The 13,930-nt window shown below is 45.0% G+C and overlaps 1 protein-coding gene across 4 annotated transcripts in view; it reads left to right on the plus strand.

Moving 5' to 3' along the window:
- Positions 1-13,930, plus strand: part of CPVL (carboxypeptidase vitellogenic like) — a 194,074-nt gene that overhangs the window by 85,297 nt on the left and 94,847 nt on the right. For all 4 annotated transcript variants that reach the window (XM_073581347.1, XM_073581345.1, XM_073581344.1 and 1 more), the window contains exons 5-7: positions 1,130-1,188; positions 2,205-2,284; positions 3,141-3,207. In XM_073581347.1, coding sequence (XP_073437448.1) covers positions 1,130-1,188; positions 2,205-2,284; positions 3,141-3,207 — 206 coding nt within the window. The remainder of the gene's footprint in view (positions 1-1,129; positions 1,189-2,204; positions 2,285-3,140; positions 3,208-13,930) is intronic.

The raw sequence follows: 13,930 nt of genomic DNA on the forward strand, positions 1-13,930 counted from the left end.
CGCTCTTTCTCTTTTTGGCGCTCTGGCTCTTTCTTTTTCGCGCTCTGGCTCTTTCTTTTTCGCGCTCTGGCTCTCTGGCTCTCTGGCTCTTTCTCTCTGGCTCTCTGGCTCTTTCTCTCTGGCTCTCTTTCTCTCTTCCTTAGTGCCCATAATGCCAGCCAGTGTGATCAGCAGTGCTAAATGGGTGCAGATGGGTGTGACTAGTTGCAAAATGGATGTGGCCGGGGCGTTGCCTAAAATTTGCAGCTGCGCGCGCCGCTATCTCCCTCTTTCCCTTCAAAAGTTGGGAGGTATGATAGGGGCGGCTGTGACCAGGGGGTCTGGTTGCCCAATGGATAGCAGTTCTGCAAGGAATTCTGTCACCGTGCGTACAAAAGGGGACAGAGCTTTGGGAGGAGTGCTGTACCTAAAAGCAATAAATAGGACTGAGCTGAAATACTGGACACAGCTCTGACTACATGTTATATAGTCGTGTTAATCTCTCACTTCTTGTAACCTACAAGTGTACAAAGATATATAGTCACCATGTGACTAGTGGGCCTGTAATTTCAAATACCAGGGCTGAATCTTAGTCCCAGTCCGGCCCTCATCTGCAGCATGCCGATTGTTTGTGCAGAATCTGCTGCGGTTTCACATCTCCTCCATTGTAGAGGTGTGAAACCACAGTGTTAAACTGCAGGTCTTTTTGACCTGCAGTTTTTCCAAAATCCACGTGGAAAAATCTGCACCACCGAAAACTACATGTGCACATAGCCTAAAGGTATTGTTGGACTGGTCTTTGAAAGAACTAAAAGTACATATAGTTTAATGGGTGACATCCTGCTGACAGATTCCTTTTTAATTTTGGAAAGCTAACTGCTGGTTTTAATGCTGGTTACACTGCAATGGTTAAATTCATAGAATCCAGTAATGAACTCTTATGAAACCAAAAGCAAAAAAATCTCCCAATGCAGACTATGCGGGGGTCAGGCATCCTTCTTGTGTAAATAGCCAAAGAAATTTTTTTTTTAAGTGGCTATGGGAGGTCTCTGCTTCATCTAAACAGAGGGGGATTTGTAGTGAAACATCTGCTTTGGGGATAATCATGATATTTGGTAATGACCATGTTCCTCCTCTTATGTCCTTACAGTGGTTCATCGGGAGTTCTCCTGGACAAACAAATATTCCATGTTGTACATTGATAACCCTGTAAGTAATTCTATTTAAGGGCATAAATCGGTAGTTAATAGTGATGAGCGAGTATACTCATTGCTTGGGTTTTCCTGAGCATGTTCAGGTGTCCTCTGAGTATTTTGGCGTGCTCGGAGATTTAGTTTGTCGTCTCAGCTGCATGATTTGCGACTTGTAGACAGGCTGAATACATGTGGGAATTCCTTAACAAACAGGCATTCCACACATGTATTCAGGCTGTCTAGCAGTCGCAAATCATGCAGCTGAGATGACAAACCAAATCTCCAAGCACGTCAAAATACTCGGACACCTGAGCATGCTCTGGAAAACCCAAGCAACGAGTATACTCGCTCCCCACTAATGGTTAATGAATGTCAGCTCTTAAAGGGGAGCTCTGATTTTTACTTTTTTTTAACTATAGATGCAAGAATAACAAATATACTTGGCAACATTGCTTATAAAAGGTTGTCAGCAGTGGTTGCTATATAGATGAATTGCTCTATGGGAGAACTAGACACTTTCCATCACCTTATGGGCATTGGGTAGAAATACTAGTGTCGCCACTTTTCTGTCGGTCTGCATTGTACATGGTGCATGGCTTGATGAAGTGGAAGTTCTGTATAAAAGGTTAAAACCATGCAGAATGATGGCATGCAGTATTGACCTGCAGATGCCGGTATTGCTGGTGGTCTTACAGGCCCATCAATTTCAATAGGGGTTTCCCAACTTATAGTGAGGTTTCACATGGATCTGCATTCCCATTACTGTGGGAGCTGTCTGACCACTGGGTAGCCCACTGACGGTAAGAATGGGTGTGGGGTGCACAGTGATTGTTTAGCAGGGTCTTTTACTTCTTACCTAGCTGACAGCCACTGTAGCTCTGTGCATGGATCGGACTTTCCTATAAGCTGGTGGGCCTACATCTTGAAAACAAACCTAGATTAGTCTGTCTGTATTGTTTTGTTGTAAAGCATTCTGCTACTAATGAATAGTTTGTATTGTGTTTTTGTTTTGTGTGTTTGTTTTTTTTTCAGGTTGGGACTGGTTTTAGCTTCACAAAAGACGACCGGGGGTATGCGGTAAATCAGGATGATGTCGGCAGAGATTTGTACAGGTAATTAAGTAGCATTTTATCCAATCCTGGAATCCTGGAGTTGGAACTTTAAGGCTCTAGCAGATCTGGCATGAAAAGGTTTTCTAAGATCAAAACATTATTTCCTAATTGGAGGCAATGACCTTCAATAAAAATACCAGATGCTCCTTGCAGTTTTTGCTCACCTAGCTGCAGAGATGACTGTCAAAATTTTATCCTTAAATGGGAATTCCCATGAAAAAGATCCTATCCAAATATGTAGTGGTTATATTGTGAAGCAACTCTAATTAGAATTGTAGTATAGTTCTTCTGATGTGCTATGTCTTCATGTGCAGGCATTGCAGGACCTTAAATATCCATGGTTGCAACGACAACGAAAAAATGACCCAGGACCCATGAAGTGAGCTAGTTGCTAGTGGTGGTAACCATGGATACCTAAAGTCTTGCAATGCCTGCACATGAAGAAAGACATGGCAAATCAGAAGAACTGTACTAAATTTCTAATTGGAGGTATTTGCCAATATTACTAGATATTAGGATAGGATCTTGCAGATGGGAATACTAAGCAGTTTGGCCACGACAAGGGTACATAAAGCTCCTGTGCTTGGCTTGGTCACTTTATGTTAATGCTCTTTTTAACAATGTTATGAAAATGATCAATAGAAAAAAATGTATTTCAGGAAAAGTCCTGCCTGCATACAGCCCAGCATTGATTCTTGCAGGAGCGCTACCCATAGTTTCAAGCAGAAGGCTTAAGGCTCCATTTTCCAATTTCATCTCTTATGTTGGACTGTTTGTGGCACATTTATTCTAGTTGAACTAAGGGATGGGTCAGAATGTGCTCAAACTCATAGCTTTTGTATTTAATTCTTTTTAGTGCACTCACCCAGTTTTTCCAGATCTTCCCAGAATATCAGAAAAATGAATTTTATGCCACGGGAGAAGTGAGTATTTTGAAAATGAGGCATATAGTAACCCATCCAGTCTGTAAAGTTGCCTTACCAATAGGTGGTGCTATAACACACAAACTGAAGTGGTCTACCTTGTACAGTAAGCGTATAGGCTATTATTGCTGATGGTTCAAATCTGTATCTTGCTGCGGACCTTTGTGAAGTGAGAACTGGTGCAACAGTAAGTAATGTTACCCAATATTCTAATAGCAACTTCCCCTTTAAATGTGCAGACTTGATGATAAACAGAGTGCATGAAAAATGCTAGTAGCCCTACTGGCTAGGACATCTAATTGTTCCATCTAACCAGGACAGATTGTTCATACTGACCTGGTTTATTTATATTTAAAAAAAAAAATTAGCAAAATCTACCCCCAAAAAAGTTTCACAGAGCTAATCCTGGAAGGTCCCTTGACCAAAATTCCACCCATCTGCACAAATACATCTTAAAAGTACATTCTTTTGTTTTCAGGGGAGATGAGCCTCTGCCAGATGTGTCTGGCACTGACTCTCTCTCCTCCCCTTGGATCTATTAAGGTTTCTTCTTGTGGAGAGTGACATGCCAGTTTTGGCTTGCCAGTATGAGGAGACTTAATCACCTTGCATGCTCCTCTGAAATATTTAATTTCCCAGAGAGGAACAGGACTTGAACTCTTATTGGAAGTGGCAATCATAGGATTGCTGCTTCAAGTAGGTGGCACTAGAGTTCACTTACTCTACCTCTCTAAAAAGACTTAGCAGAGTTAGCTTCTCTCCTTTACCATGCACACTTGGCAGAGCCACACATAAGGGATGGGGCAAAAAAATACCTCATCGAAATATTTAGATCTTGAGTAAGGGTCCCGTTTCACTTAGTGACGCACCAGCGATTCCGACAACAATACAACCTGGTAAGGATCGCTGGTGCGTCGCTAGTAAGCTGCCAAACAGGCAGATCTCTTCAACGACGCAGCAGCGATCTGTGTAACTACCTCACCAATCGTTGGTACCTTGTCACACAGCAGCTTTTCAGACTCTTCCCACCTGCGTCCCTGAGTTCTGCGTCGCCAACGAGGTCGCTCGTCGGCGTCAAACACAGCAATGCGCGCTAGCCAGCGGGACACCGACAACGAAAAAATGACCCAGGACATCCGAGCACGATTAGCTATATCCAGGGGGGGTCGCCGCGGCGTGTCACATGTAGCGGTGACTCTTCAGCGATCTCGCTATGTGAGAAGGGGGCTTAAGAGGCACTAAGCTGGCTAATCTGAGCTTTTATTTGAGGTGGTCACTCCATAAGCTGCCTTAGAAGGGTTTGCCCCATCTGGGGCTTGAATGTTAAAACTTCAGTGGGTGATTCCTCCCTTCTAAAATCTGTGTCCCTTTCTCAGATCCTCCCCTGGGCTTAACTTGGGGTTAGTCACTTCTAAAATGTTAATTTAAAGGGGTATTCCCACCTAATGAGCCTGACCAGACACTGCCAGTGCTGTACTGTTAAGGGTCTCATAGAAATGAATGAATTTGCATGGCAAAGAATGAACTAGGACATCAATCCTCACTAATGTCATTCAATATGTAGTAATGGAGGTTCAGGACCCCTATTCAAATGATTAGTGGGTGGGGCTCCCTCATCCTGTGAATAGGTGTCCCTACATTGTATTAAGATATTCTCTTAATACAGGGCATCATGGCACCTCAGTGGTTTGCACAGTTTTGCTGCACTGGGGACCTGTGTTCAAATCCCACATAGGACAATATCTACAAGGAGTCTGTTCTCTCCATGTTTGCGTTCATTTCTGCTGGATTCTCCTTTTTCTTCCCATTTTCCAAAGACATATGGCTAGGGAACTTGGATTGTAGAAAGAACTGGGAGAAATGTCCCAATGTTACCAGCCATTTATGGCTGTGCGGTACTGTAGAGGCATTTAATATTCCTGTCATTCTTCTGTCTTTGTAGCCAGAGGCCATTTTTGTAGTTTATTGCATTGAAAAGGAAGCTTGAACTGCACAGCAGGAGGAGAGCTTTGTTTAGTGGCAGCAAACAATTAAAAGAAGAATGACTTGGTACTATGGGCGAATCGGTGTTCTTTAAGTTCAATTTCAATGTCTGTTCACATTTGCCTGTTATGTTTATGGCCTGACATTAAGTGTGTAAATAAGGCTTTACACATGAATAGAAGTGGAGGCAGGCCATTCATGCTGAATTCTTGTGATCCATGGCAAATGTCTCTCAAAGTATTTAACTTTATTCCTACTTCTGGCATTCTACCAGTGCCAGAAAGGTTTGGGAAGGAAAAATCTTAACCAAAGAAATGACAATCATGAGCAGAGGAAAAGCCTCTGCAAAAAAGACTGCATAGGAAACAGTCCAAATCGGGAGTGGGTGAGCCCGCATTGGGCACATCACAGGCTCCCACCCTATATGAGGGTTACAGAAGCTAAACATCATGTATAGCTAATCATTTGCTACAAAAAGTGATAATGGCAATCGGCGATTTAAACCGAACGGTTAAACATGGTATAGGCACTGTTGTGAACTTTCTGGGCTCCCTCTGGTGGTTACTGGAGGTAGTGGAGCTGGTCAGACTGACAGATGCTTGCCACCTGATAATGATAATGGCGATTGGAGAACTGGAGTTTCTGACTGGAGTATTTAAGACAGCTGACTTCCTTCAATCCCTGCTGGTGATTTTTCTTCATTTACCTTCTGAGGTCTGATGTCTCCTGTTCCTGCATGGTTCAGCTAAGTGGTTCATTTGCTAATCTTTTTGCATTTGATCTGGTTTTGTCTCTCTGCTTTGTTCTGGTCAGCTTGTTCCTGCTGGGGCTGTGCTGGATCACCGCCCATATGTTACTGCTTGTGTCAGTTTGTTCTGTCCCCTGTTATATTGGTCTTTTTGCTTTGCTTTCAGTATATACCAGAGTGCTGATATAGTGGGGGTGAAGTCGTGTGACTTCAGTGTCTTTTGAGCATCGGACGTGTTGGATTTTTCAGGGTTTTTTGCTTGATTGCAGACAGTGTCTATCCTTTCCTGTCCTGTCTAGTCAGTCTGAGCCCCATTTGCTCAGTCTATTTTTCTGCCTGTGTTTGTGTTTTCATCTTGTCTCACTGACAATATGTTTGGGGGCTATCTATTCCTTTGGGGACTGCTCTGGGGCAGTTTAGATTCCCCTTTCTTGCTTTAGGCTGAGTTAGCTCTCCGGCTGTGCCGAGGCATCGTCGGCACGCTCCACGGCTACTGCTAGTTGTGTGGATAGGATCAGGGGTCTGCAATCTGCTTAGTTACCAACATCTCTGGTTTTCTGGTGGCTTAGCCTGGTCCTGCTATCCTCCACGGTGACCCATTCATAACAGGGCACCATACATCCAATTAACCTTCAGAGTCCAAAGGTTCCTTGGAAATTAAAAGAAAAGGGGGTCTTGTACATGGATAATTCAAAGTCAAGTAACATTTCTAGAATCCTGATACCCAGAAAGAGGACAACCAACCAGCTCCCCAGCATCCCGCTCCAGCAGGCAGGCCTGGACAAAATGAAGAATTGGATAAATGTGTGGATAGACCACTAGGTGTTCCTTCCTTGCCTCCAGGGCCAGCAGAGTTAAATCTTAAAGTAGGCCAGTGGGATATAACAACCTTGGGCAAGTCCAAGCTGGATAGAAATGTCAATAGATCTTCAGGTGAGCACAAAAAACAACTAACCCTCTGTGGCGAGAAGGGGGAACCCCAACAAAAGGGAAACCCTTGCTGGATATTGTGTGGGGGAAAAAGATTAAGTGCTGAGCATTGTGCCAGACTATGGTGTGAGAGATCAGGCATAATTCTGATTTGTTTTGGTATGCAAGATTGGCCTTCTTCCTCCTTGCAGCTTGAAGAATGGATTCTTTAATGGCATAGGAGTGAACACAACAAATTATGTCCCTGGGGTGAGATTCATTGGGGTTTGGGGGGGGGGGCATGCAGGGCTGTGTGCTCTATCAATTTCTGTTGGTGGTCCCTGGCGGGATGTCTGAGGAGGTTGTTGGAAATGGGTGGGGGGGAGTACAAATGGGATATCTTTGGTACTGATTGATTTTGGGAATCCTCTGATGCAGAGACTATTTCTTTTTGTTAACATGAGTATAATTGCAGGGACTGCTTGTGCACTGACCTGTATAGCTGACATTGTTCTCCTGAGTTTGGGTTATTACATCAACTCTAGAATTAAGAGATGATAGATCTGACCTGAGGCTGGTTTCACATTAGCGCTTTTTAAGCGCACGCACGGCCGGGGGTAGCTCCGCCTCCGAGCCGGCTCTCTGCCCGGCGTGCCCGCCCCTTGCTTGTAGCGCCGCCTCCTAGCCCACAGCGGCGCCTGCGATTGGCGCACCCTATCTTTAGCATGCTAAAGATAGGGTGCGCCGATCGCAGGCGCCGCTGTGCGCTAGGAGGCGGCGCTACAAGCAAGGGGCGGGCACGCCGGGCAGAGAGCCGGCTCGGGGGCGGAGCTACCCCCGGCTGTGCGTGTGCTTAAAAAGCGCTCATGTGAAACCAGCCTAAACTGTGCAAACTGCTGTTTACACTCCTCCAACTGAGAGGTCAGGGCTAAAATGTCACTTTTAGTTGGGATTGTCTGTAGGAGAGCCTGTAAATCTAAGGATGCAGGCCTGTCTTCAAGCATAGGTGTATTTGAACAGTAGTGGCCTTTCTGTATGAGATTAATTTTGTTGTGGTTGCAGAGATCAGGCTTGCAAAAGGCTGATGTCACTCAGTGGATTTGTGGTATTTGCAGGTATGCAGGATGCAGTGACTAATCGCGAGACAATTTGGTGCTTTCTAAAATAACGTTTATAAGACTAGAGGGAACTTTCCTCAGTCACGGCCTGAACACCAACAGGGGTAATGCGGGTTGCCCTCGCAGGGGCTCTAAACAAGCAAACACAAATAGGTGGAACACAACTACTTCCGGCAATAGCCGGTCACTATAGGGCCACGGTATGGCCGACTACAGGTCCTTAATTGTAAAGTCAACTTAGCTGTCCAGACATCCCTTGCCGTTCGGGTTGGTGGTCTTTCAGCGTAGTATTTGCTGGGCCCAGTTGCTGAGGCGTTGACTGAGTCTTCGTGCCCTCCGGCGCTGGTGACACTGGAGCCCCATAGGCCCTGGCGGAGTCCTTGGACAGGTGGTCCGCAGGCCTGGGGCAAGCGGTAGCGATGGGTGTTAGCGGATGACAGGCCACCTGTGCAGCTAGCGGCTGCGACGGGGAGTCCGCTGTCAGCAGGGTCCCGGCCCCTGCTGTGGACCGGAGTGGGACATTGGTGGCTGCCAACGACACGGTACTTGCCACGGGAGAGTGGGGTGGCTGCAGGTGGCGGGGAACAGGCCACAGCCGTAGGCTGAGGGGAGGCGGCTGCGGGTGACCACAGGTAGGCTACAGCCACGGGCTGAGAAGAGGCGGCAGCGGCCACAGGTTGAACTGAGGCCGCAGTGGCTGCGGGCTGGAGCGGGGCAGCAAGTCTTGGCCGGTTGCCTTGGCACCGTCCCTCTGGAGTCCTTGGTGAGCGTCCTCTCTGGCACTGGTTGGTCGCTCTAGCTTCCAGTCGCTCCCACGCTCTCCTGCAGTCTGTCCCTGTTTGCTGACTCACCGCCCAGGGAATTCCCCGCCTCTTTTATACTGGTCCCTCCCCCAGCCCATCTGTCAGAACGGTCTGTCCTCTAATTCTGTCCCCCGGGGACAGTTTCCCCGGAACCCAGATGACTGCTCCTTTGGTTCCGGCCCGGACACTCGACGGGGGCCATTCCTCCCACAGATATATAAGGTGACGCTGTGGGGATGGGAGCATGAGGAGACTCCTGGTGTAGGGTGTTTTGGGCACAGTTTTATGTTTCACTGAGCATAGAAGTGGGGGTCACCTACAACTGTGTTCTTCTGATGTTGGCCCAGAGTTATGATTAAGGGAACCAATCCTCTGCGCGCCCCACATCCCAGTTTGATCCATGCACAGCAGGCAGCAAGCGGCTCTGACCCACCAGCGTTTCCTGCATGCTGTGACACTCTGCAAGATTGCCACTGCAGCAGCATTGCAAAGGCACCTTGTCCTGCAGGCTCTGCTCAGTGGGGACTGCCGGGACCTCCCTGCTGCATGCAGGATCTCGCCGGGGATCCTCCTGTTACCTGGTGGTCTGAAGACTTGTCCTGGGCTCCAGTGCAGAAACTGCACCCTGCGTGCGAGCACCTCCTGACTACCTCTGTTCCAACGGGACGATGGAGACTGTGCCTGGTCCAATCTCTGTGCCCTGGTGAGGAAAGACTCAAAATCCCCTTGGGGGAGGGGGGATGCAGAATGGGTGGATGATCAGGTTGTTGTCGCTTTAGCCTTTGATAATACAGATGTAATTTCAGCTTGAGTACCTGTTTCCACAGAGAGCCTGCTACCATTATCCCTACAAGTTAAAACTGCTTTTAATGCACAGCCAATCCAATATGTTCAGGCACTGGCCTGTTGCTTGTGTTTTGTTACAGAACGTAAGTGGGTGATTCTGGAATCGGGTGATTTATGCATTATCCCACACTCAAAACCAGTGACTGTACCCCTTATGACCTGCTAGATCAGGGGTCTCAGACATGTGACCCCTGGGCAGCATGCGGCCCTTAGGCACTGTAGACCTCTTGGCATCCCTGCCCAGTTCACGGTTTATTTTAGCTGAATGTGCGTGTTTAGACGCACATTCAATTGAAATGATGTACCTGCTGTGATGGGGAGTTCTGGAGTTGACTGCTGCAACTAACCCCTGTGCCCACTGCTAAAGAAAAATGAATATTCATGACTCACCATAGGAGCAGAGCACTGAATATTCATTTCTCTTTAATAGCAGGCATAGTAAGCGGAGCTGCCGGCTTCCTGCAATGGCCAGGCGATCATGTGTGCCCGCTACAAAAGTGAATATTCGCTGCTCTTCATTTCCTTGGGAGTGGAAAGACATGCATATTCATTCCCTTTAGTAGCGGGCACACATGATAACCTGCTTCCTGCAGCCAGGTGACTCTGCCTGCTATTAATGATCAATGAATAGTCACTGCTATCCATGCCCATAGTCCTGGCATGAAGAGCCGTGAGTATTCCAGCAGATATACCCTGCTTCTAAGCAGCGCATGTCACTGCCATGCACAGCTGACTAGCATAAATCAGCTGCTGGCATCAGAACAAGATGCTGCGAGTTAGTGCAGAGAAGGAAAGTTAAAAAATCTGAGGGGGCTATGCATACTTGGATTTGGGGACATTTTTCACTTCTATTTTCCTCCTCTAAAACGTAGGTACATGACTACAATATGAGAACCTGGATGGGACATGACTACAATATGAATGCACATATATCTAAAAGCTGCAAAAATGTTCAAAAGATGTGTTTGAAATAAAGTATCACTAGAAATGTCACTGTCATTCAAAGAACACAGCCCCCCAAATTCTATTTTTTTTTTTTTCCTGTGTGGCCCATAAACCAAGCAAAGTTTGAGACCTCTGTCCTAGATCTTGCCTCAGGATAGCCTCCATAGAGCAACAGCTGGAGCTCTTGCGGTCTGTGGCCCAAGTGTCTGGTATCGTCGGTAGGGGAGCTGGGATGGTGGCCACATAATCATTGCCTGAAAGAGGAGGGAAGTGTACACATCTATTTAAACAAATGGCAATTTTATTCAAAACAGCACAAATGACTACAAATAAAATTGCAAAGTATGCAATATCAACCCTGTAACAATATAAGTGACATGATTGCAGTCATGCACCCAGAGCAAAAGGAGTAGTGATAATGATCCAATCTAAGTGCACATATAGTATATGTATGTATCAAGCCACTCCACATAGCCACACAGGAAAACTGTTGCCCGTAGCAACCAATCACTAAGCATCTTTCATTTCACCAGAGCTCTTTAACCCCTTCATGACCAAGCCTATTTTGACCTTAATGACCTGGCCATTTTTTGCAATTCTGACCAGTGTCCCTTTATGCGGTAATAACTCAGGAACGCTTCAACGGATCCTTGCGATTCTGAGTGGTTTTTTTCGTGACCTATTGGGCTTCATGTTAGTGCTAAATTTAGGTCGATAATTTTTGCGTTTATTTGTGAAAAAATCAAATTTGGCAAATTCAGAAAATGTCATAATTTTCAAATTTTGAATTTTTATTCTGTTGAACGAGTTATGTGACACAAAATGGTTATTAAATAACATTTTCCACATGTTTACTTTACATCAGCACAACTTTGGAAACAAAATATTTTTTTGTTAGGAAGTTGTAAGGGTTAAAAGTTGACCAACGATTTCTCATTTTTACAATAAGATTTACAAGACTTCTTCTTTTTTTTTTTTTTTTTTTTTTTTTTTTTTTTTTTTTTTTTTGGGACCACCTCACATTTGAAGTCACTTTGAGGGGTCTATATGGCAGAAAATACCCAAAAGTGACACCATTCTAAAAACTGCACCCCTCAAGCTACTCAAAACTACATTCAAGAAGATTATTAACCGTTCAGGTGTTTCACAGCAACTAAAGCAACGTGGAAAGAAAAAATGGATATTTTAATTTTTCCAACAAAATTTTTCTTTTAGCATCAATTTTTTTCATTTTCACATGGGCAACAGGATAAAATGGATCCTAAAATTTGTTGGGCAAATTCTCCAGAGTACACCGATACCTCATATGTGGTCATAAACCACTGTTTGGGCGCACGGCAGGGCTCAGAAGGGAAGGAGCACCATTTGACTTTTTGAAATGCAAGTTACTTCTAATCGTTAGCGGACACCATGTCGTGTCTGGAGAGCCCCTGTGTGCCTAAACATTGGAGCTCCCCCACAAATGACCCCATTTTGGAAACTAGACCCCCCCCCCCCCCCCAAGGAACTCGTCTAGATGCATAGTGAGCACTTTGAACTCCCAAGTGCTTCACAGAAGTTTATAACGCAGAGCCGTGAAAAGAAAAAATATTTTTTTTTCCTCAAAAAAAAAGATTTTTAGCCAGCAATTTTTTTTCACAAGGGTAGCAGGATAAATTGGACCCCAAAAGTTGTCCAGTTTGTCCTGAGTACGCTGGTACCCCATATGTGGGTGGGGACCACTGTTTGGGTACACATCGGGGCTTGGAAGGGAAGTAGTGACATTATGAAATGCTGACTTTGATGGCATGGTCTGCGGGCATCATGTAACATTTGCATAGCCCCTGATGTACCTAAACTGTGGAACCCCCCCACAAGTGACCCCATTTTGGAAACTAGACCCCCCCCCCCCCCCAAGGAACTTATCTAGATGTGTGGTGAGAAACCTGAACCCCTAAGCATGTCACAGAAGTTTATAACGCAGAGCTGTGAAAATTTAAAAAAATTTTTTTTCCTCAAATGATTTTCAGCCAGCAATTTTTTATATTTTCACTAGGGTAGCAGGATAAATTGGACCCCAAAAGTTGTTGTACAGTTTGTCCTGAGTACGCTGGTGCCCCATATATGGGGGGAACCATTGTTTGGGCACACGTCGGGGCTCGGAAGGGAAGTAGTGACGTTTTGAAATGCATACTTTGATGGAATGGTCTGCAGCCGTCGTTACGTTTGCAGAGCCCCTGATGTGCCTAAACAATAGGAACCCCCACAAGTGACCAGTAGGGTGACCGGATCTCATATGGGGGGGAAAAAATGTCAGAATCTTGTTCGTCTGGACCCCACAAAACGATTCCCCTTTCCAGATATTGAGAGAGCCAAAATTTGAGCTCGATCAAACGACGTTAACCCGTGCCGCTCGTCGCTCAAAGTTTGAAAAAATCCAAATTGAGGTATTTTAAGATTTAGGTATTTTGCATAGTCTGTTAGACTATAAAGAATGTGACAGCAACATTGCAGAAATGGCCCTGACCAAATTTTCGAACCATTTGTGGTATTTGAATGCAGAGTTGGTGGGACTATCGTTTTTTTGATCCCACCATTACAGACTATGAAAAGTTGTTAATGGCTAATAAATTTCTGAGTAGCACAGATGAACCATCAGAGCATGCTAACCTACATGAGTTGATAATTTTACATAGTTATCTAATCTATTCTAGAGCTTTTGTTAAAGTAGTTTTTGAAACGTCAGAATATAATGCTCGGCATTTGCTTACAACTTGCAGGACATATTGCTTTTGTTCTTCATCTTTTGTCAGAAGGTCGTTAAAGTCGGTTACTTCCTACCTCTTTTAATTTCTTTCCTATCTTTTGGATTTACAACCCTAGTGTGCTCTGATGGTTCATCTGTGCTACTAAGCAATTTATTAGCCATTAACAACTTTTCATTGTCTGTAATGGTGGGATCAAAAAACTATAATCCCACCAACTCTGCATTCAAATACCACAAATGGTTCGAAAATTTGGTCAGGGCTATTTCTGCAATGTTGTTGTCACATTCTTTATAGTCTAACAGACTATGCAAAATACCTAAATCTTAAAATACCTCAATTTGGATTTTTTCAAACTTTGAGCGACGAGCGGCACGGGTTAACGTCGTTTGATCGAGCTCAAATTTTGGCTATCTCAATATCTGGAAAGGGGAATTGTTTTGTGGGGTCCAGACGGACAAAATTCCGACATCGATTTTTTGCGGTCACCCTAGTGACCACATTTTGGAAACTAGACCTCCCAAGGAACTTATCTAGATGCCTGGTGAGCACTTTGAACCCCCAAGTGCTTCACAGAAGTTTATAATGCAGAGAAGTGAAAATAAATTTTTTTTTTCCACAAAAATA

This window comes from Dendrobates tinctorius, unplaced genomic scaffold (assembly GCF_039654945.1).
Source record: "Dendrobates tinctorius isolate UK_male_01 unplaced genomic scaffold, ASM3965494v1 ptg000070l, whole genome shotgun sequence".
In the NCBI taxonomy this organism is placed as follows: Eukaryota; Metazoa; Chordata; class Amphibia; order Anura; family Dendrobatidae; genus Dendrobates; species Dendrobates tinctorius.